Source organism: Chroicocephalus ridibundus, chromosome 6 (genome assembly GCF_963924245.1).
Source record: "Chroicocephalus ridibundus chromosome 6, bChrRid1.1, whole genome shotgun sequence".
In the NCBI taxonomy this organism is placed as follows: domain Eukaryota; kingdom Metazoa; phylum Chordata; class Aves; order Charadriiformes; family Laridae; genus Chroicocephalus; species Chroicocephalus ridibundus.
Window position 1 is genome coordinate 33,436,456 of NC_086289.1, and position 24,073 is coordinate 33,460,528.

General features: G+C 39.8%; 1 protein-coding gene across 8 annotated transcripts in view; it reads right to left on the bottom strand.

Annotated features, from left to right (window-relative positions):
• ANK3 (ankyrin 3) overlaps positions 1-24,073 on the bottom strand; it is a 381,671-nt gene that overhangs the window by 198,623 nt on the left and 158,975 nt on the right. For 4 of the 8 annotated variants that reach the window (XM_063337716.1, XM_063337715.1, XM_063337714.1 and 1 more), the window contains exon 1: positions 12,814-13,319. The exons of 1 other annotated variant lie outside the window; for it this stretch is intronic. In XM_063337716.1, the coding sequence (XP_063193786.1) occupies positions 12,814-12,927 (114 nt within the window). In that variant the 5' untranslated portion in view covers positions 12,928-13,319. Of the gene's footprint in view, positions 1-12,813; positions 13,322-24,073 lie in introns of those variants that run through there. 3 more of the 8 variants (XM_063337717.1, XM_063337719.1, XM_063337720.1) reach the window with 3 other exon arrangements.

Sequence of the window (24,073 nt, forward strand, 5' to 3'; positions counted from 1 at the left end):
AACTGAACCCACAGGAAGAATGTATTGCAAAGTTCCAGTCAGAAGCCTCCAAAGCTCTGGCAGCACTTTTGCTGGCTAGCTTTGCAAGATCTCCCCCCATTCCCCCACCAGTTTATTTTTTTCTCTTTGTATATTTCCTCAATCTTTCCTTAAGATATTGTTTAGTTTGAATGTGAATGCAATCTGTGACTTCATTTTCTTTTCGAGGTATTACCTTTGCTTGTTTTTCAGGCAACTCTTTCAGACAACTATTTTCTAGGAAACAGGCAGGCACAGAGAGCATGTCTTGCGAAAACTAGGACAGAGATTCTGACTTGTCAAGAAAATGTGAGAAAATTTTACCACAAACAAAAAAGAAACACGCAGAAAGACATGAAGCTGAATTTTGTTTTCACCCCTAAACTTGAAGAATTAAAAATAGTATATTTTGGTTAGCAGATTGCTATTTTAGAGAACAATTGCTATTTTGTAGGCATAAATGAATTGCTCAACTTCGCACCAGAAATATTTTAAAAATTGACAAGCCCTGTTTAATTTGTGGTTACCTCTTTGTATGTGGACCTTGACAAAGCACTAGGCTACGTATCCACGGTATAAATTCATGCAACCAGGTAACGGATAAGAGATCATGTCTTTTCAAGGACTTTATCAGATGCAATCTCTTGGATGTCCTCCAATCAATTAAATTTCTCACCCTGCTTTATAAAGCTAGAGGGTTTTTAGCTTTTTGCCTCCTTCGATGCCTGAATTTCTCCCCCTAACAAGCCAGCATCTCCGTGTGGGGAGGAGGGGTTCACAAGGACAACTGCAGTCCCACAGCAGCACTGCAATCAGCGAGCGGCAGCCCTGCAGGCAGCACTGGGTTTGCTCGCTTGCAGTACGGCTGATGCTCCCAGGGAAGTGAGCCATCCCCTTAGCCATCGTATCAGCCATACATCACCTTTACTGCTCACTGAGCCTATCTGCACTGTCCTGAAAGAAACGGCAGGTCTCCCTGAACTCAGCAGGCTTTGGAGCTCAGTTCCCCAGCAGAGACTGAATTTTTGCTGCATTTGTCCTATTCAGCTCCCCTCCTGGGTTTTATCTCCTTACTCAGCCTGGGCAAAACATTGTGGGTTAATAAAAAGCTCCTCGGACCAAGGGGCTCATCTCCCAGCAGCTGGTTACAGCCAAAATAAAACCAAACTTCTGGGTCAGCTGCCCCAGTCACTCCTGTATCTCCCCTTTAATCGTTGCTCCCATTTCAACGTCAAGGTCCTTTCTAATGCTTTCATTCCTTTTTCCTCATCTTCTTCAAATTGACTTGTTTTAAAAGTGCACCAGCTCTGTTTGCTCATTTGCATTTGGTAGTAAACAAGAAGAAAGGGGCAGCTTTGCTGTTGGGAACAAAGGGCTACAATTTTGAACAGCTTCCCTGCGGATCTTGTTTGGTCACAGCAGCTCTTGGCTTTCCAACCCAAGGCAGATTGTGCATGTGGCCTTTCAAGCTGAATTTATTGCATATGTTCAGTGGTTCTTCTAATTGGACCTATGACTTGACCACAATTCAGTGAGTTTAGCTTCAAGGATAACAGGCACGTAGGTCAACAAGACAATACGTACAACGTTATAAAATACACTACATTTAGCCATTTTAGATTAAACTCAGGCACTTTTGGACATTTTTCCTGTATATTGGGGGGGCTAAACAGAAACAATTCTGAAAGAGCTTTACAAAATTTTTGTGAACAACGCGCATTTCTATCTGCAACTTAACTAGTATGGTCAGTCATTCTAAACAGCCTTTAGCCAATGGCTCAGTATACCATAGAAAAGAAAATTAATCTAAGTAACAGTAAATTGGGTATTTATACTGAATACCAAGGGCCATAATTAGAGTTGCTACCATGAATGCTTCCTCTCCACCAAAAGCTTTTTAAAAAGCATATACTTCTTTAAAAACCACATTTCTCCTCCAGAACTATGGCAAGACACCAGCAAAAATGTTCCCGAGAGCTGTGGACACAGCCAATAGGTCACACACCAGGGCAACACTGAGCAGCTCTGAGGTCATTAAAAAACTATAAATCCTGCATGGGCCTTATTTTGTAGCAACAGTCCTTACGCAAGGCACACAAAATATATTCTATATCAAGAAATGAAAAGTAGTCAGTGCTTGCCATTTGAAGAGATCCTTAAAATGCACCAGAAGAAAAAATATGGAGATATTTGACAGAGAGGAAAACCAGAAAGTAAATAAACTGCTTAAGATCAAATTGGAAGAGTCAGTGGGAGAACCCCCTACCCTTTGTTTGTTGCTTGGATGACTTGGAAGTTTGCATACTTTTATCTTTTATGTGGGTAGCGTGTGCTGAGTGTGCAAAACATTTATTAAACCTTCTTTAAGCATAACCAGACATTCTGATATTACAAAAAAGGTAGACAGGAAAATATCAGATAGGAACATCAAACAACATATACTTTCCCATAACTGTTAAAAAGCGTTGGCTGTTCCTCAGGCTGCCCTACTTAGAAATTTTGATTGTGCACCCACTGTCATGAGAGATGTTTTCTTCTCAACATCTTTTTAATCTTTTCAGACTGGTAGAAAAACAGCAGTCTTTAGTTATCAGAATTTTGATGTTTAACAGCTTCAAAGTGCTAGGGTTTCAAATTAAATCAAGTGGTAGGAAAAACTAGGACTGCAGGTATCCAGTGCATTCACCGATTCTCCTTGAAGATGTTTTCTTTGCTTAGATGTTACAAATGTAATAAAGGAAGCCCTTCCCACATACTTCTCAGCAATATTTCGCTATGAGATGTTTTAACTTTTCAGACTCTTGTCTAAGAAAAAGGAAACTGTCCACAGCTACCCTCCAGAACATACTGTCTGCTACTGCCTGGCCAAAAAATGCCAGTTTTGAGAGAGGCTTCCTCAGCACTATAGGAAAATGCTGCATTTACTCACACATAGATTGAGGCTCTTTTTTAACTTGCTGCAATATGAGGTGCTTGGTACATATCTCTCTCCTCTTGGGGGATCTTTCCCCTCAGGCATGGAGAGCACTCCAGGCTTATTCACCTGTGCTTCAAGGTCTAGTCATCAGTCTATTTCTGAATAACATCTACATTAATTTTTCTACAGTTTGGGCATGAAAACATTAGCCTCAGCACCAGAGATGATTGCTAAATTCATACAAATCCCAAGGGGGCAGGAGAACAGGTTACAGACTCAGATCATACAGACACTGATATTTCTTCACGGGCCAATGGTAAATTCAGCTGATGAGGTGGTTGCAAATGCTAAACATTAAACTAGTGATTAATGAATGGGAAATGATTGCAATTTCAGAGATGCCATGGTCCAGAAGGAGTGGTGATGCAGTTATGGGAGAAAGAAAAAAGCTGTGTAGGAGAAAATAAAATTATTCAACCTATGAAGAAATCTCATTTAAAGCTATGAATGCTTATATTTATAAGATACTCTGATTACAACCCTGGAAAAATGACTTGAAAGTTATGCATAGCTAGCTACAGTCAGTGGCTCAGTTCCACCTTTACCTTTTGTTAGCAAAATGCCCCATAAATGCACGTTGGAAAGTGGAGGGAATATCTATCCAGTGGATATAGCACAGCTCAGCTTTTCTACAGGTTCCCAGAGAACACTGAAGACCACCTCCAGATCAGTACGCTTGGGGACAACATACAGGACGCATCACTGGGAAGGACAACTGCCCAGCTAGCTGTGACAATCTTGCTTAACTGAAGGAAGTCAATGACCAGAGTTATTCTATGTCCTGACGTTTAAAAGAAAATAAACTGATGTGCTGAACAGAAAGTGAATTCCACAACTGTGTCTTCTACCAATGCCAAATAGGGCAGGTAAAAGTATGGCTTATTAGAGGGTACAGACAGGATAGCATCACTGTGGTTTCCTATTTTAATACTGCCTTTAAGGAAAGTTCTTTAGAATATGCAAATCAGTGTGCTCTAATTGAAAGGCAGATATCAACAACTGCACTGACTTGTGAATTATTCTGAGCTTTGTGAACTCAGAACGTGATGCAGAAATTGCTGGTGATGCTGTCATTTGAAGAATTTCAGAAGAAAAGTAGCAGAAGTTTGGAAAAGGCCATTTAACTTTTTGATCTGTTCTATCTAATGGCTTGCTCTTTCAAATTGTCTTTTCATTAAAAAAAGGATTTATAATTCCATTAGGAATCAGTGACAGAAATGAAACAGAATCATACTGTAAATTACATAACTGAAGAAACAAATTACTTATAAACACCCACTCAGTGCGTATTTCCGAAAACATCATTAACTTTGTGGACAGCTTCTCCCTAAGGACGCAGCCTGGCCAACAGCACTGGTGATGGGCTAAGCCTGGCTTTCCAGGAGCCACTGCATGGGAGTAAAGGGAACACACTTCCTCTGAAATTAAACGTCTTGCAGCACCATACAACCTCTCCCAGCATAAGCGCTCCCTAACACAGATGGAGATTCACTGTGGGAAGCAGAAACGCTTCGGAGATGTCTGACTCAGGTCTGTGGATGGACTGGTGCAAAGCACACAGGTGGGGAGTCACAACCAAATCCCTGGCCACCACCTCCCCTCCTGCACTCTTCCCTGTACACATACAAACTCACTCACATATTACATGCATTACATACATGTTTTGTTGTGTATAAATCCTTTACTCACAGAGGGTATGAGTTTTTGTACTCAGCCTGAACTCTTCTGCAATCAGAGCACAGAAATGCCATGCAAGCAGCTGTTTGCAAGAGCACCATCCCCAGCTCGGCAGATCACACCATCGTTAGTGGAGAAGAGTATTTGTGTTACACCCCACCGTTACTCCTCAGTACTAGTGAACTATACGAATACTTGAAGATCAGTTACTAGTTGCTTGTAGCCTATTAGAGTTCAAGGATTTGCATAATCATGGTGCTATCTTTTAAAATACTTTTATGCAAAACCAGCCACTTCAACAGGTCCAGGAAATCCTTTCACGGTGCTCAGACTTATGCAACTCCCCGTCTCTGACTTCCCTCCCAACTCTCTTGCCTAATAATATCTTATTTCAAAAGGCAGAGGCCACAGGGTTAAGGATAGGGCTATATAGCTCAGAGCTGAGCTGACAAGATTTCACAAAAAAAGGCAGACTTTTCTGCTTTCAAAAATACCTTCCATATTCTACAAAAATGCAAACAATTGATATACTATAGCCTCATCCCATCTATACATATGTACTTAAAATTACACTACAAATGAGTGTGGAATACATGAATGTAATTCAAACTCATTTAGTGACCAGTGATTTTCCCTCAATATGCACCAAAGCAGAGCTGTTCAGAAATCTGCTCAGATTCCACAAACCACAATTTTCCATAAGCTACCACAGACTTCTTTGCAGAAAGCAGGCAGTGATTTCCACTGACACTGGATCAGGTATCAAAGTGACACACGCATCCCTTCCTTCGAAGGGCAGCAAGAGACAAGATGACAGTGTTTTTGGTATTGTACAAATAACTAATTCCACGGGTGAAGCACCAGGTACACCTGGGAGCCTGCCTGGCCCCTGGTACAGATGGGGCCGACAGAGACACCAAGTTTAACGCTACTGGTGGAGATTTTTGTCATGGTAGCCTCCTCTAGGCTCTATGATATATGTCACCTAGAACCCATGAAATAAATGTAGACAGTGCATCTGTATAACTTGCCATGATGGAGTAGTGGATACCTATTCATTTCCTCCTTGTGCTTTATGAACAATCGGTATGTTAACAGAGGCCTTGGATACTGACGCTTTTACAAATAAGTAACAACTTCTATGAATAAGATATATTCTGCATAAACTAGGATTTCAGAATTTGCACAACTAACTAACCTAAAAATACATACAAAAGAACCCTTTCTACTTCATCCGTTTTAACTATGAATGCTATTCAATGAAAGATTAGGAAGATACTGAAATGAACAACACAAACTAAGATTTAAAGTTGGTAACTGTGATGGCACAACATATAATCCATTAGACCCTTCAGCTGCCCAAATAAGCTAAAATCCGAAACTGTGAATAAAACATAGCTGAACAATCATCGAGTTAGGTAAAATATATCATTCAGGTCATTAAACCATAAAAAGCTTCCTAAAATAATGCTTAGATGAAGGTGACTATACAGTACAATATGTCCTGTATCTTTCTGCAGCTATAAAGGCAAAATAAAGGTTTAGATCTGGTACATAATACAAAGGCATTAAACTGCTTCCGTACATCTCAGAGCACTGACAATGTCATGTGGGCCAAATTCACATTACTAAACAGTCATGACTTTCTAAATAACAGAGAACTTCAGCTTATTGGCAAAATTATTATTTTTTTTTAAAATAAATTCATCCCAGAGTGAATTTTCTCTTTAATTAGCAAAACAATCTTATTTCAATCTAGTTCTCCTATCTACATTAGTCTTAGTTGAATAAATACTAAAGAAATATTTTGTTGGATTTCCCTTTTAAGTCACCATACCGTGATATCAGCTTTTGTAAAAAAAAAAAAAAATGCTGACCTCTTCCTGGAGATCAGTAACTAGCCACCTTGCAGAGAACTGACCATCAAAGCAGAGCTCCACACAAATACTGTGCTCGGGCAACAGACACACGAGAAAGATTTTTTTTAATAAGCGTTATATGATCCCAAACATCCACCAGAGATGCCAGGGCCTGATCTGCAGAATGCCCAAAGCTCTCAGCTGAAGCTGCAGGGCTTGAGGATACCCGATACCTTTGAAAATGAGGACATTGCTTTAAATTGTCTCACATGCACAGAATTATCCTCTGAAGGCACTTATCTTTTTCTATTTAATATATAGGGCTATAGCCTAAGTTAGATAACTGAAGTCAGGAACAACGTGGGGCAACTCTAAAGTCTCAGTTGAGCTCATTATCTGAATGGCACCCACACATTCCAGTCTAACAAGGAGGCATTATTTCATAGAGCTGCTAAAAGGCCTAAGAAGTTTCAGACTCAACAGGGACGCTGGGCCCGATCAAACCCTTAAGGCCTGGTTCTCTAACACCTTTACAACTCAGTCCTGCGCTAGCCCTACACACCACGTTACCAGTAGCCTAAACAGCTGTATGAGTTACTGCAGCAAATCCAGTCCTTTATTATCCACACTTCCATTCAAATTAACTTGGGAATACATCTAGCATTGTATGGCAACTAAGTAATTTTTTTTTTTTAAATATAACTCTCAGACTTATTTCTTCTCTATTTCTTTTCTCTACCCACATCACATACACCAAGAGCGCCTGTTTGCCCCTGTTCCAGTCAAACTACTTCTGATTGAGTCTAACACTCAGTTTTAGCAGGTGCTCAGTCAGTTCCACTAGTCAACAAATATTTAGGCTCTCAGTAACAAACATTTAGTGAATTGCTGAGTTGTATGAAAGTACATGCAATCCGTCCTAAAGCCATCAATGCAGGCAAGTTAAGAGGTTCAAATTAGCAGTGCTTTGACTTTTGGCAGAGGGCTGAGTATTCATAATTGCGTAAAGATACTTTTTTTTTTTTAATAACTGTTCACCAAACATCATGTTTGAACTTTCTTTTGCTTCAGAAGCATCCGTTTTCTCTAGAAGAGACATTTCCCCCTCAGCTGTCCCACAAAAAAAACCAAATAAAACCCAGCCTGCGTAGAAAAAACAGAAGGATAAGAGAGTCCATTAATACCAACCAGGTAGTTGAAACAGTATTGATTTACACCCACTGAGAGTCCAGCTCTAAATCTAGTCACTGAACAATCTTCCTGTAACAGCAAGATCGCCCATTGTTAGTCCTCCCTCTTCGCAATCTCATCCCATCACAAACTGGTAACATCAAGCATAATGTGGTTCATAACCCAAACTGACATTTGCATAACAACTAATGGCCATCCATTGTGATGGCACAATCCTGAGGCATCAAGAAGGTGAAAAGGTGAATTTTCTAAACCTGCCTAAATAAAAATGTAAATGTATAACAGTGCAAAATTTTTTCTGGGTTTATAAACAACAAAATAACACTGAGCAGTGCCCACTTCAAATGATGCTGTAGTGCTACCCACACAACACAATGCAATCTTTTCATTCCTTTGGGGGTCATCTTCAAAGAAGGAATTGTTTTTCCAGCTGAATAGAAACACTCTTTCACCACAAAACCCCATGCTGGTAAGAATTCCACACTACTAGTAGATATCCCACCCACCAGTAACCTTAAAGATCTATCAAAAATATCTTTCAAATATTTAATCAGATTTGCCTCTGACAGAGCATAATGTCCAAAATCAAGCATATGATCGAAATTTTCCTCCTACCTGGAGAAGATTCACTGACTTCAACAATATTTCCTTCCAGCCCTAATCTACATCATCTTTTCATTTGCCATAGGTCATGTTCACAGACGTTACAGCAACATCTGCCTGGCTTGTTCCTTAACACAAATGAGTTAAGGAACAATCATTTGTGCCCAACCTGTCTATATTTACTACTGTCAAGTTCAAGTGTTCAGAAACCATGAAACAGACCTTTCTAATCCTGAGATTTGTTTAGAAATCATGAAATTAAAAAAAATTAAAAATAGATCACGGTTTGTACTTATTATCTGAGTTAACAGCCTTGAAACTCACATTTCAAGCTTTACCTGATAACTACCAGGCTTGGTTGCATGTGAAAACTGCACCAATTGCTTTTTAAACTACAGAGCAGTTCATCACAGGAACATGTGCCTGTCAGAGAAAGAATTATCAGTTTTCCTTAAACGTGTTTAATTATGACTGTGAACTAAACCAAAGAAGCCACTTGCACTGAGAAGCTAGTCTGCACACAACCCTTTGCTCAGCTTAATTGTGTGGGTGCAGGTGGTGAATTTTTTCAACCTCATAAGATTCATACTGAAACCTTGACACGGCTGAAATCCATAAAACATTTGACAGCTCCAAGAGAGCCGAGGGGAAAGGAAATGGTGAGGAGTCTCCCAGCTAGGATATGATGCCCGCTGCCCCTGGGAGGTGTTTCCAGCTCTTTTACCTTGGGCAGCCCAAGCCATCTCCCACAGGCCCTTGTATCTGGGAGCAGAGCCCAGCCCAGGAGATGCATGAGCTCCTTGAACGCACGTGAACAGCCACATAGCTACAGGTTGATCATTCCTGACACAGCATTTCAATTTATACCCGTTAGAAAATTGCAGGGCAATTTTTCCAGCATACCTGAAAGTTGTTAAGTAAAACCTTCAAACACTGGAGCCTTATGATGAAATTACCAGGATTTGCAACATTGTCATCCATTACTTTCCTGGCTTCCCACAAGTTTGCAGCAGCAGAGGATGTGGCAGCAACAGCCTTTAACATCTCAGAAATGGCAGCAGCCAGGCTGTACATTATGATAAAGCTATTCTGTGTTCCCAAAGAACATGCTAGCTCCTAAGCACTACAGGCAAATAGAAAGCACTTCAGTCCTATTAAATATTGTATAAAACATAAATCATTGAGTATGTGCCAAGACCTGCCCTTCTCTTCTACTCTGTGCTAAACAGAGAACACAAAAAAAAAAATTTCAGAGATTTCACCTTTAGTTTAGGAACGGCACTGACTAAACAACTAATTTCTTTCCAAAAATTATAATAGGAATAACAATTTATAGTTTCCACGCACCAAACTATGCATGACAGAGCTGCACTATAAGGAATCAAGCAAGCCATTCTATCAATCTATACTAAGGTGGCTTGGCTTGCTCTGTGATACCATTTAAGGCTCAGGTCTGCCCTTGGGTGTACTCAAACTATTTGCAGCATAGGATACTGCGTAACCATCCAGAGGCAGAACTGCTTGAAGCTGTAATATAAACTTAAATAGAATAAATAGGAAACCTGTATAATGCAGATCCTTCAGTGTACTCCACTTCCTGGCCCCATCCCTTTCTCTTACAGGAGTTAAACTATTTAAGCTGTGAACCTTCAGAAATATCCTGAATTCAGGCAAACAGAAAAAGGGTGGTGGGCCAATAGGGCACAGAAGCACAGCATCTCTACAGAGCTAAGTGCAGCAATTTGAAAATATCTCACCTTGAAATTGGTGATTTGGCCTTGGATTGGATATAATACAGGGTTTTGTTTGGTGTATATTTTTAAAAAGGTCATTTCTCTCATTCAAGTATTGAAGAAAGCCTTAACAGAAACATTATTACACTGTAAATTGCTTAACCAGTCAAAAGCAGTGAAATATTACTCTCGGACTGCAATCCTCAAACTAAATAGGAACATAAATCAGCATGACTGTTGCTGGTATCATCAAGTCTAGGACACTGGGTGCTCCCACCAGCCTTACTTTCTAACCATTGGCTGCCTTGGTCTCCTTACTGTATAAATTATCCAAAAACGTTAGCACTCTCTGCTGTTTCAATGTGATTGGAAGACCCTAAAGGATATTTCTGTACACTGCTTAAGCAAAGGGTTAGCTTTGTGCAGTATCATGTGATCAACAAAAAAACCCCTCAAGTACTGCTTGCTTGTAGGTGGTGCAGAGGAACAAGAAGTGACTCACAACTCATAGTGGAAAAATTGGGGGGAAAATGTTTTAAATAGTCAGGAAAGTACAAAATGGCAAACCACAATTATTGGACATCCTACGCCCCATGTACTGGGTGGCAAAACCCTGTCTTTGCTATAAGCAGACTGATGCCCAAATGTATAAGTTTTAAGTGAAGCAATTGCTGCTTTTTGCTCCGTTCTCCTAGTAGAGAGACACTCTACATACCCTAAATCTGCATAGTCCTAAAGAAACCCTGAAAGAAACCAGAATAAGCCACCAAATTTCCATGTGACATGAAGGGGGGGGGAGGATGACACACAGACGGGACAACAGGACCCAACAAAAGCCTTTGGTGGAGCAAAAGCTCTCTATTTTATCTCATTCTTAAGGTGCAGAAATAAAACACTGAAAAAAAAATCCACACATTTGAGATTAATAGGCTGATATTTATCCATGTGCCACTCTGGTTGCTAAGAGATTTCCTTCTAAAGCACTGTGTTGTATAAACAATAAAGCATTTTGTCCACAAAGCAATTGTCTCACCTCACTGAATCAAGAGTCTCTCACTGCCACGTCCCTTCTTGTATTGTTCTAATTACAAACTGCGGGAAAGCACCCTCACACAAAGACAGTATATGGATACGGTTGGGCATGCTATTGTTAAACTTGAGCACATTAAGTACAACGTGGGCTTCCTGCATCATGAGGAGAGTTAGCTGAGAGACTATACATTTTAGCTCACAAGCCATGGGTAAATATGGGTTGACAAGTCAGCTCCTAAAGTTCTTAACTGCCGCGGTCATTTTCACCTGGGGGATAAAAACCCACCACCCTCATAGCTACATTACAGACCTGCACAGAACCTAAACAGCAGACAAGGAAAATCTTACTAATTCAGGCTGGTTTCAAATAGCAGCGCCTCAAAATCATCCCCAAAGACAGAATCTTATTTTTACACTTTCCTTTCTATTGGAAGATGATTCAGAAGATCTTTGCGTCTGCATTCCCACGGAAAATACCTACAGTTAACATGCTGCAGTACATTCGCTGCAGCCATCTAAACAGTCTCCTAATGTGCACACTAGAACAGAAGGCAGTGGGTTTCTTAGTGCTTTTCATTATGTATAGTACTGCCACGGCAGAGAAAAAAGAGAAAAGGGCAGGGAAATGCTGACTCTCACCCAACCAAAAGATGCACATATGTTAGAGGAAATCTACATGTCATTTAGGAAGCACATGCACCACTTCTCTGAGCGTATGAAGATCATCCAATCCCCCTTAGGGGGATTTCACAAAGGCATGCAGAAATACTACATACCCAGGTTTCTGTTAAGACAACTGGCTTCTTGGTACGTTCTTAGAAAATTATAATAAAATACAGCCAAAGACAAGAAATCATGGCAGGGCCTTATTTCTATGGAGCAGGGTACAAGGTGTCATTTTTAAGGACACATCCACCGAGCTGCCAAAGTAGCTGGCCTCTTTATCTGTCATTATGCCACAAACTATAACTATTTTGCTTTATATCTTAGAGAGAAACAGTGAGACTGGAATTCACACAGAGGCTCCTGAACTGAACAATGAGCAATGCAGTGCCGCGTGAATTTTTTGGGTCCTAGTGTGCTGGCGGCTTTTCTGCAGCTCAGAAAATCTACAGCAGAGAAAAACCAGGCTGTGTGATCTCAGTCACATATTTCCCTAACAAAAGAAAGTTGCTAATAACAGATTGTTACAGCTCAATTCCGTAAAACTGCTCACCCTTAGGAAAAAAAAGAAACACCGAAACACCTTATTTCTGTAACGTTATCCCAAAAATGGATGTTTCAGAAACCAAACATGTGACACAGTCCCAACACAAAGAAAAAAAAAAATCTGCCTCCACACACATCCCCTTAAATACATTTATGTAAGGCTAAACTATCATGCTGTTAAACCTACGAGAAAGAGCAGCATTTAACCCCACATTATGGTTACCAACTATTTTCAACTCACAGACAGTTTGCATATCACGGTAACACAAGTGATTTTTCTGGGAAATGAATGCACACCTTCTGCATCATCACTGCAATCAACTAATATCCAATTAAACATTCAATTGCTTTGCAAACCCCACAGCCATGGTTATCAATGCTATTTTACAACATTAACAAATTATTCCGACAGCTACCAAGTTACACGCAAGAACAAGCTTTGATACTTCAATTGCAAGGTAAGAAAATTAAAACAAAAGACTCCCTGTCAGAATTTGGCACAGATCTAAGATACCTTTTTCTTCCGATCCCGGGATCTTTTCCTGTGTTTTCTTTTTTTCTCAGTTTCTTCTTCAGCATTAATTTCTAAATCCCTGTTCTTCTTTAACTGTGATGCTGCGTGAGCCATAATGCATTAAAAATCCTTTACAACAATGCTCCCTTGTAAAAGGTGATTTCCTCGGGCACCTTTAGCCAGCCCTTACAGCAAATGTTCCGCTGATTGGAAGGAAATCTGTGACCAGAGCCAGGAACACATTCAGGATTCAGAGATCTCACAGAAGCTTGCAGTCACTAGAAAAATACATAGTTGCAGATTTCTTCCTGTACCTTTCTGTACCTGAACCTTTATAAAACAGCGCAGCCATCGTAATGCATTTAACGTAATGAAAAAGACAGCTGGGACAGAGAAAGCTGTATTATGGCTGTATCCCCTGCCACCAGCTGGAAGTGTCTAAGTGACTCCACTGAAGGGGGAATACTGAAAAGGAGCGCTTTCTATTAAAAAATATTCCAGAACAATAACATACGCTGTATTGTATTTTCCTCACTAATCCTAAAGCATGTTTTTAAAACCTATTAAAAAATGCAGTGTTAGTGATGTATATTTCTCAGCTAGTTTTGTATGGTAAGCCATTTAACCTATAATGAAATGGAGCAGCTCCTACTTTAGGTTAACTGCTGATGGTGACAAAAAATAAAATAAAAATTTCTTTTTACCATGGAGACCCTGACTGCATTATGTAGAAAACAATGCATGCATTGCCATATCTTAACAGTGTGTCCTTTATATCCGTTTTTCAATTCCAATACAGAGAGGATTACAGAAAGCTCTGTTGTCTTTTTTCCCTTTTTCTTTTTTTTTTAAACATACTTATTAGAACACATCATAGAGAAAGAAAGATGCTATCACACTAGTGTGTGAGACAGGCATTTAATTCATAGGAGATTTCCTGGCACCGTTCTTTTACGTGGTCAAAAAGGGAAATCGGCACTATTTCCATGTAGTTGGAAATGTACTTTTAGGCTTTTATGTCAAGGCTTGCTTCAATCATCTTACTATTTTTGCCACCTGAGTCCTCAATGACTGCAGCTTTTGAATATTCATTATGGGAGGTAAAACAGCAGCAGTATTAAGGCCTGCAGGAGGATCTTTTACTAGGATGAGCACAGAGCAAGCATCTAGTAAATAAGCAACCGTATTTTTTTCTCCACAAATATGAACAATCAGCAGCTTGCCTCAAGATTGCTGTTTTTAACCTTTCCCAGTATTCCTAGTAGCGTACTTCGCAGTAATGAAGATTAGCATTTTAAGGCAGGCTGATTTCTTTCAGATAAGAACCAAAAGTCTCCACAAGTAAAACCGTCGTATTTTACGTGATACTAGCATTTCTTTCCAGAAGGAAAAAACAGAACTTGCTGTAAAAAAAAAAAAGTTAAATTTAAATTTGAAGTGCAATTAGCCAAAATCATATTGAATCTTTGGAGCATAGCACAAAAATCCAGAGAAGTCTCATGAGGTTGTAAATATTCTTCCCCTGAACTTGAAAGCCATTTTTTGAATCCAGGTTGTTGAGGTCCAGTAAGTGACACACACCCATCACTTTAGTTTCCACATAACATGGCTAAAAGTAAAATAACGTTTTATATCTCCAAAACAGAAACTATTTTGAACACACTGTATGTTGTCCAAAAGGCAGCACATAGCGCACTGTTTGTCTACTGTTCACAGGCTAACAAGCTAGGTTTAAAAAGTTGTTTATTTTGGAATGACTTAAGAAACGCTCAAGGATGGAGATCACAGTTACGTGACCTTAGGGACCTTTCTTCCTGATGCAGTAAAATCACAGGTTTCTGTCTGTATCCAAAACTCCCTTGTACCTACACACCACCATTTACCTCTCCCTACATCACCTCCACATCTGAAAGGCTTCTGAAGACTCATATAATGATGCCTTTGGAAAGCTGTGGAAAGAGGAATGTTGCACTTGGGCAATGGCTGGTTTTGAACTAGAAGTAAATTCCCACTTCTATGTGTGCTATAGAAGCTTGAATAAACAAATTTCTATTTTTAAAGATGCAAAGAGTATTCCCAAAGGACACCCAGAACATGCTTTCAACTGTAAGGCAAGGAGCATAACTGCAAGCAGTCAAAGGCCACATTCAGGCAAGTATCTGGATTTTGGCCCAGCTTTTCAGTGAAGCACGGGGCACCCGTGAGAAGACTCTATTGTACCACAGGAGCCCTACTGGAGAGGGGAACTGGGCAAAGTTGCTGGTTTAGAGGGGGCTGGAGAAGGTATCTCAAGGAGGCTGTTGGAGAAAATACCAAGTTTTGGTGGGAAACGGAAGACCGCCTTGTGTCTATTTTAAAAAAGGAAAAGAAAAAAAAAAAGCAAAGAAAAAGCACCCAAGGCTTCACTTTCTAGCACACAAGCTGCCTGCATGACCTTGGCACTTACTCTCTCTGAAGCTCACTTCTTTCTCTGTAAAATAAAGTTGACGTTAGTCCCCCTGTCTGACAGAACACAGTTATTAGCAGTGCTTAGAAAATGCAACAGAACCAGAACTGAAAGTGGATTCAACAAAATTCAATAGAGTCGGATCCCTTTTATTCCCAGCACATTTCCATCTGGATTTGGAAGAATCACGAGCCTTTGCCTTAGGAAACCAACTTCTTATTCAAGCCACAAATGAAGTGAATGCTGCTGTCATTCACCGCTTGCTAGCTAATCCTGTGACGTTCCATAAACCTTTTAACCATACTAGCCTGTAATTTATGCCTAAACCTCATTAAATTTATGTCTGTCATTAATTTGAAATACAAATAATGTATTATAAAGTGCTGTATGTGTAAAATACTTGAAGAATACTTTTAAAAATGTTGGCACAAAGAATAATATGCACATATGCAGGTTGAAAGCCCTAACGCCACCATATGCACAGGCCATGTTCTATGCAGGTAGAAGGCAACCCAAGCTTTTATTAATGAGAAGAATTCTAACAAATGAGGGTAATAAGTGAACTCACCCAATCCCTTGAGATATGCATAAGTGCAAGGATTTTATCTGTCAGCCAAGCCTGCTTCATCCCAAGTATCTTTTCAGGTAATTAACCAACTGGACCAAACATGTACTTGGTTTTATTATGTGGTTATAATCCCTGCTTGAACTGCAGAGTCCAAACTCCTCCTGAGTTAGATTTCAGGAAAAAAAAAACCCAGCCTTTTCAAGCTAGGATTTTGAGAAATTATGTCGTAGGTAGTAAAGCAACCAGCAAAAAACAATAATAACCCTTTGTATTTGGAGCAATGCTAGGGAGATTTTGTGTAGTTTGCAAGGCTGCAACAGTCTCAAAGAAAAAAGATGCTGCAAAAAAGGTGTGAGTAAAAGATTCGGACCTCTGTGGAAAAGAGACTGTATATGTACAACTTCTGCTTTTGGGGAATGGTGAAGTGGCATCATTCACTGGAAGGTGACAGGGCACCGCCAGACAAATGTTGGACAATGTGTGAAGATTTTCATGCCAGATATGTCATAACTCACTTCAGGGGAATTAGGTACTGGAAAACTTCATTAAGTGCTTCTTTTCAGACTTCAGTAAAATAATTAAGCTATTTGATTTCACCCTTAATTACAAAGTTAATGAAATGCCAATGAGTGTTTCAGCACAATCCATAGGGTCCTGATAAAGTTACAGAGAATGATAAACTGTATCTCACTTGAACAATGGGAAATTTACACTTTCTGTGAGCACAAGGATAACATCTACTTAGCTTCATCTTCTCACAGAGTTGTAATTATGGCTGGGAAGTGATTTTATCAACTTGAAAGTGAGGAGTCATTTGGTTTAACTTAACCTGCTAGTCCCACTGTTAAAACTAGATTCAAGAGAGACTGCGAAACAGCATCAGCACACAACACAAACAGATCTTGAAAAACCAGAGAATTTATGGGGGAGCAAAAAGTGTTTGCAATCTAATTATTGGACTTATCAGTTAGTCAGCAGCTTATGGAGCAAAGACAGTACCATCACTTTTAAATTTATTTTAAATAATTATGCAGCACAAAAAGATTAGATGATCATGAAAATATTGGTTTACTAAGAATATGCCTAAAAATAGATCTATGAAAATCTAATCGCTTTTAGGGAAAATGGAACACGATAGAAACATTCAATATTTACGCTACTTAAATCACTATGGATGAAAAAAAGCTTAAAATCACACACAGTGCTAGAAGGTCACTCTGACAACTCTTACTGGTAAACAAAGCATGTTTACCTTCTGCCAAAGATGAAAACAAGCATTACAGGTAGAACAGAAACAGTAGAAAGCAAAGGAAAGGAAAACACATGAATAAAAATAAAGCCAATTCTTGTTAGGTTACTCTTAAATTCTTAATTTTTCAGTTATCTGATACAGAACAAATGATAAAAGGGGAAAGGAGAGTCTATCTTTCTGCTACTATAGCCCTGCTCTGGATTATGTTATTGAGAAAAGCAGTGGAAGTGAGAAGAAAAAGAGAAGAAAGAAGACAACGACGTCCTAGAAATAAAGGCAATATCAACCTACCAATTAATGAAAATAACACTTTAGGAGAAGACTAAGTAGAAGAAATAAGAGTTCTGGTTTTAAAAAAAAAAAAAAAAAAGATGTGTAAAAGGTTAGTTAACTCATAAAAGAACCCTTTAAAGGAGTCTCATAAGATTCATCTACTCACACTTTAGACTAGCAGACCTTGTGTCTCAAAAACAAATGAAAAACACAAACCAAGCAAACAAGATTAAAAGCTTATTTAGCATCTATTTTAATTTTATCTCATTTTCACACATCTGATGTCAGGGCAGGATGGACCCATCTCCAAACATGCTGAAAATCGAGGTCACTAAGTAGCAAATTAATGGAAAACAAGAAAAGTTAAAACTTGTTTTGCCCTTCTGTTTTGTTGCATTGAGTTTCCCCCATCACCTGCCTCTTCTGGCAGAATTCGGCTTTGGCAATACCAATCCCAGAGAAACTGAGAAAACATGATGAAGTCAGAAAGGGATGCACACACTACATGGAGAAAAGGGAAAATACCTAAATTGCATTTTATAGACCACTTTTATAGTGCTTACCCCTTAACTTTTTTGAACTTACAGTATAAAATTTGGAATTTTATTAAATTACATTTTATTTCTTATTTGACTTCTTTAGGGCACAACAGCTTAAACAAACACCTTTGGAAATGCCACAAATCCAGGGATGCAGTGATAATGGCCAGATATTTGAAGCTGAGGGTATTTGTACTGTCCTACCAAGAGGCTTACTAATTCTTAAGTGACCCTGCTGCCCTCACTGGAAATTTAAGTAGAAAAGCCAAAAATTGTAAGTGTAAAAAAAAAAAAAAAACACCCAAAACAAAAACCAACCACCTCAAAAAACCCTTCAAACCCCCTAAAAACACCCACACAGAAAATGTCATGCACTATGCTTTTCACTAAGCACTCTCCAGACACATCACCTGCCTTCTGAGCTCAAACAAGCCCAAAGCAGCAGTCACATTCAAGCTCACAGAATTAAGTGCAAAATTACTATTTCTCTATGCAGGGATGACACAGTTTGGCTTAAGTGATGAAGTTACACCTCCTGCAGTCCAGCAGACTCCTAGTACAAGGATGGCTGACATGTCTGTGAATTCGCCCCTAACTTCCGGTTTGAGGCATGACATTTAATGAAAACAACTACCAATTTTGGTTTGCCTTTAAGACTTACATTGTGAATCAGAACAGTTCAAAAGCTGACTCAAGGGTCACTCAGCCCACGGCCTCAGGGGCAGAGAAAATGGGACAATAAATCTTCACCTGTCTCAGGCCACCACACGGGTATGGTAAATCTGCCCGCATCCAAACTGGGAGAGAGAAACAACGTGCCCATGCACCAGCAGAGGAGAAAGTGTCATTATAGAAGACTGCAGAGTACCCAGGACCCGAAAACTATCATCCCTGACTTTCAAAACAGTATAATGTTGTTTGAGGCCTATACAGAGAAAGGGAGCTTATAGTGACAAATTAATATTAACTGTTCTGCGAAGATGGTGTAAAGAGTTTCATCTCTGACTCATAACAAACTAAAAAAAAAAAAAGATACTGGTGTACCTTATTTATAGAGGCACACAAATCTGAAGATAGATTTTGAGTGGGTTTGTGGATGCAATTGCTGAGGAGTCCAGGAAATGTATCCGATGCAAGGAACACAGTAAGAGTACGACATGTAATCTCCAAACTGTTGCTGAGCAAACGTAAAAAATTTTCTTCCTATTCTTGCTCCACCAAGAATATTGTTAAAAATCTGTATTTACTGGGAGCCATTGAAATTATATAAGGATACACTTTTAGAAAAGGTTTTTCTATGTTTTTCCCTGCAATTCAAATAACAGACTACAACGAGGGCTGAAATTCACATATAGAGTATCGGTGTCTCAGGGATGCCAACAAAAATCACTCTATAAAAAGGTAATAAATTGGTTTCAAATGTTTTAACGGGCAAGAAGTTACCTCCAGGACTGAAACTAGATCACAATTAGTGACATATTTTTCAGCCCTTGTTTGGATCTATTCAATAATGTTCTGAAACCATAAATTCAGTACATTAACATTCCTCAGATTCCCAGTTTCGTAGTTACTCTGCCTAATCCACTGTGCTCTCCTCATTTTGCCCCAATAAAACGGGGGGACCAGGAGGTCAGTGGGATGGTGCTACATGGCATCAAACCCAGAGTTTCTGTTTGGCAATCTCTGCAAATTACACCAACACAGGCATGAAAGACTACTCAGCATATGGGATTAAGTGCAAAAGTAGGCTTTGTATCAATTTTGCATTCCCATGTCTGTGATATGATGGGAGGATGTAACCCTTCCTGGTGAGCTTCAAAAAAGAAATCCAAAAACCCATTCATCAGGATCTTACGGTTCAGCTACAAACTTCACCCTGAGTGGACAATTAATCAGTGCTGCATCTGTTAACTTCTGTTCCAACAGATGAAAGCAATAGCCAATTTGCTAACACATCCAGTTAACATTGCGCCCATGGAGGGGTTTCCTTCAACATAACAAAAGCAGATATCAAGGAGGTCCTCGTGTGGCTTTCACAGAATCATAGAATCGCCTGGGTTGGAAGGGACCTTTCAGATCATCTACTCCAACCATCAACCTAACTCTGACAAAAACCATATTTCTCACTAAACCATATTTCTAAGCACTATGTCTACCCATCTTTTAAATACCTCCAGGGATGGTGACGCAACCGCTTCCCTGGGCAGCCTGTTCCAATGCTTAATAACCCTTTCAGTATAAAATTTTTTCCTAATATCCAGTCTAAACCTCCCCTGGCACAACTTGAGGCCTTTTCCTCTTGTCCTATTGCCTGTCACTTGTGAGAAGAGACCGACCCCCACCTCGCTACACCCTCCTTTCAGGGAGTTGTAGAGAGCAATAAGGTCTCCCTTCAGCCTCCTTTTCTCCAGGCTAAACAGCCCCAGCTCCCTCAGCCGCTCCTCATAAGATTTGTGTGCTCCAGACCCCTCACCAGCTTCGTTGCCCTTCTCTGGACCCACTCCAGCACCTCAATGTCTTTTTTGTGGTGAGGGACCCAAAACTGGACACAGTACTCGAGGTGGGGCCTCACCAGTGCCAAGTACAAGGGGACAATCACTGTCCTAGTCCTACTCACCACACTGCTCCTGATACAGGCCAGGATCCTGTTGGCCTTCTTGGCCACCTGGGCACACTGATGGCTCATATTCAGCCAGCAGTTGACCAGCACCCCCAGGTCCTTTTCTGCCAGGCAGCTCTCCAGCCACTCCTCCCCAAGCTTGTAACGCTGCATAGGGTTGTTGTGACCCAAGTACAGGACCCAGCACTTGGCCTTGTCGAACCTCATACCATTGGCCTCAGCCCATTAATCCAGCCTGTCCAGATCCCTCTGCAATGTCTTTCTACCCTCAAGCAGGTCGACACTCACACCCAACTCGGTGTCGTCTGCAAGCACCTTTCAGAAGCACTTCTGCCAGGTCATCCAGTCCCCAAACAAGAGGAGTTATTCCCTGCTCGTCTCAAATGGAAAAAGCTCTGTCTCAGAATGGTTTAAAAATAACCCAAAACAGCAGCAGTAAATGTCTTCAAGTTACTCAGCATCAAGTCCCCGCCTGCTGTCCCTGTTCTGGAGCAGTAGCAGTCTCATAATAATAAAGCTATGTAAAAAGCCGTACCACTACAGAATACTGCGATACCTGCAAAGGTGTCAATAAATGAATCTGCTTAAGCAAATGAAGCTGCAAGCAAAGAGTGGAATGGGACCAACAGTCACTAATAGATGCAACACCTTTGCCTGTAATTAGCAGATCATTTTGCAGTGCCCTTTGATTAGCATCCTTTGATTTTTTGTTAGGATTCAGTCAAAAATATAAACTTTGGGCTAAACGAAATTTTGAATAAATGACCCTCCATATAAATCATGGCAGACTGTGGATCCAGGATTAGTAAGCCCCTTTGCCTTAGGAAGACGCTGTGACCACGAAAATATTATTTTACCTTCCATACCGTGACACAGACACAAAAGGAAAAATATGTGTAACCTTGGGTTATCTCCTCCACCCGCCTTCAGCAATAGGGAGCTGCACTAAGTGACCCAGTGCCCATATATTGTCCCGTTGCCAAACTCTGCACATCAACAGCAGCTTACTTCTTGTTTTATCTTGAAATAAAAAGTTGCTGAATAAGTGTAACAAAGGGTCTGAAAAGGTCACCAAAAATGCTTTCTTTGAAGTTAGTTTTGGCATTACCCAGTTGCCCTGAGACTTCCAACTGTATAATTTTTTTTGTTGAATTTCTGTGGTGCAAAAATATAGAAAGTACAAGAAAGGAAGAAAAATGGTTCCTTGGCTTGTTTTGTATGGTAGGTATTTTTCATTTCTCTGAACTGCTTTCATATGCAAAAAATCTACTACTAACACGGAGTATTCCCAAAACAAGGAAAACAGGTACATGCGAGCCAACAAGAGCTGCAGTTTCAGTTCCTTCCCTGTTCAGTGCCATACTTGCATGCTGGACCTCGGCTCCCTTGACAAGTAGAGAGGACAATATTTACTAACTCTGACATTAATTGCAGACTTCCCATTTTAGCAAAAATAAGTGTGGAATTTTCAGTGAAGACCCTAGTTCCTACCAACATACACACAATTTATTAAGTTTAAAGAAAACGTTCTTTTAAAATGAAAATACAGGAGCAAAAAAAAAAAAAATCCCAAACCACTCTAGCATAAGAAACTCATTTAATTAGACTCCTTAATTATTCATTATTCCTTTTCCTATGTTCAAATGACCACCTTTGTCTCATTCCCAAAGGATCCTCTCCATAATTAAGTCAGGGAATCATTAAAATCTCAACATGCTGCCCAAGTAAGATTTCAGCACTGTAAGTGTTCTGCCTGCTCCATGCAGCAGTAACTTGACTTTTATAGGAAAAAAATGTAAAAACCAGAATCATTAACAATCAATAACAAGAGGCAGCATTCTTCTCATTTCCCCATAAGTAAATTCATACGCCAGTCACAAAACCTACAAGTTCACAATCCTTCAGGGTCATTGTAGAAACAGAGATTTACATTTGATTTGGTAAAAAAAAAAAAAAAAAAAAAAAGGAAGACCAGCTATTATAATTTCAGTGCTAAAATCCTGCTGCAACAAACCCTTCAAGCAAGAAAGATAACTAACAGAGACTGGTCAAAAGCAAAAATAAAATTTCACTGCCACTATGAAAATTCAGAAATGTTGTTTATGCATAAGTTTCACATGAAACTGTTAATGTCCACAGGAGGCCAGGTTCTTTCTTGGCCTGGCAAGAGCAAGCTAGCATATGGAAAAACCCACTTACCTGTATAATAATTATAATTATCACAGAATAGGTGCATTGATGTGGTGCCTGAAAACCCAGGTAATATTAGTGCCCTACTCAGAACAACATAATCAGAAGCAGTTCCTGCCCTGATCTGTTTTTAAGCTAAATACACAGTATACAGGGGTGAGGAGGAATGTATTACTCCTGCTTTAGAGAGGGGTAACTGCGAATCAGAGAGGATGAGGTTGGAAGGGGAATAGTTTTGTTTGTATTGTATGGCAAACTGAACATAAGTTAACAGAAGGCAAATATACTGGGGATGTAAAAACAGAAGCAACAGCCTTGAAGACATGGGAAAGAAATCTCTTTCTCCTACACAGCTTTGCTCGGGTCTCAGCTGGAGCACTCTGTCCTATTTCAGGCACTAAATTTCTAGGAAAAAGTTGTCAGCTGGAGATGTGAAGAATGTATTGCTTTAACTCTGAAATCACTCTTCTTCACAAAACAATGCTAAATGCTACTCTGAATCTGTAGTTAGTAATAGCTAGCTTTGGACGTGCATATTTGCACACACGCTCAGCAAAGACAAACACCAGTCAGCACCGCAGTCTTGTTCATTTGCCTGTCTCCTCTCCAACCCAATTTTTCCTCTTTCCCCCAAAACAGGCAAACCCATATGACTGGATGCAAACCACCGTAAGAACGATTGGTGCTTTTAAAAATTTTTTAGTTACTATTATTTTCTTTCTGTTCTTGTGTTTTGTTTTATTTTAAAGTAGTTTGTGGAGGGGCTGGGAAGGAGGGAGGTTGCACAGAAGTTCTGTTCAGAAACAAATGCATTGTTCCTCTTCTAAAGATAGCATAAATTTTACCTAAAATATTTGATGATCCTAAATTTTCAATAATCAATACTACACAGAGCAGAAGATAAGAAAACACACAAGATCTGTCACCCTAGAACAGATGTGGAACAGCTTAAAGGGCACTAAAATAGGTATACATAACAACAAGGTGAACTTCATGCTAGGGCATTTGAATTACATAGGCTTAAGATAAAATTCCAGCCACTGTGGTTTTTGGGGATTGGGGTTTTTTTGAGACCTCCTGTAAAACAGGCAGGACATCAACAGGCTGTTGAAGGGCAAACGTGGTACTAAACTTGGAAGAACAGGGTGGGGAAAGAAAACCTGAAAGAACAAGAGATAACAAAATTCTACATTGGTCCAGTTAACTTCCAGTCCTAAAAAACTTCTGTATCAATGAGTTTGTCATCCCTGACCCAGAAGGTAATGGGATGAACTGCAATCAATCTGAATTTGTCAAGAGGAAACACAGAATGAATTTAATTTTGTTTCATGAAAGAGCGACAGTTGTTGAATACAGGACAAAAGCAATACTC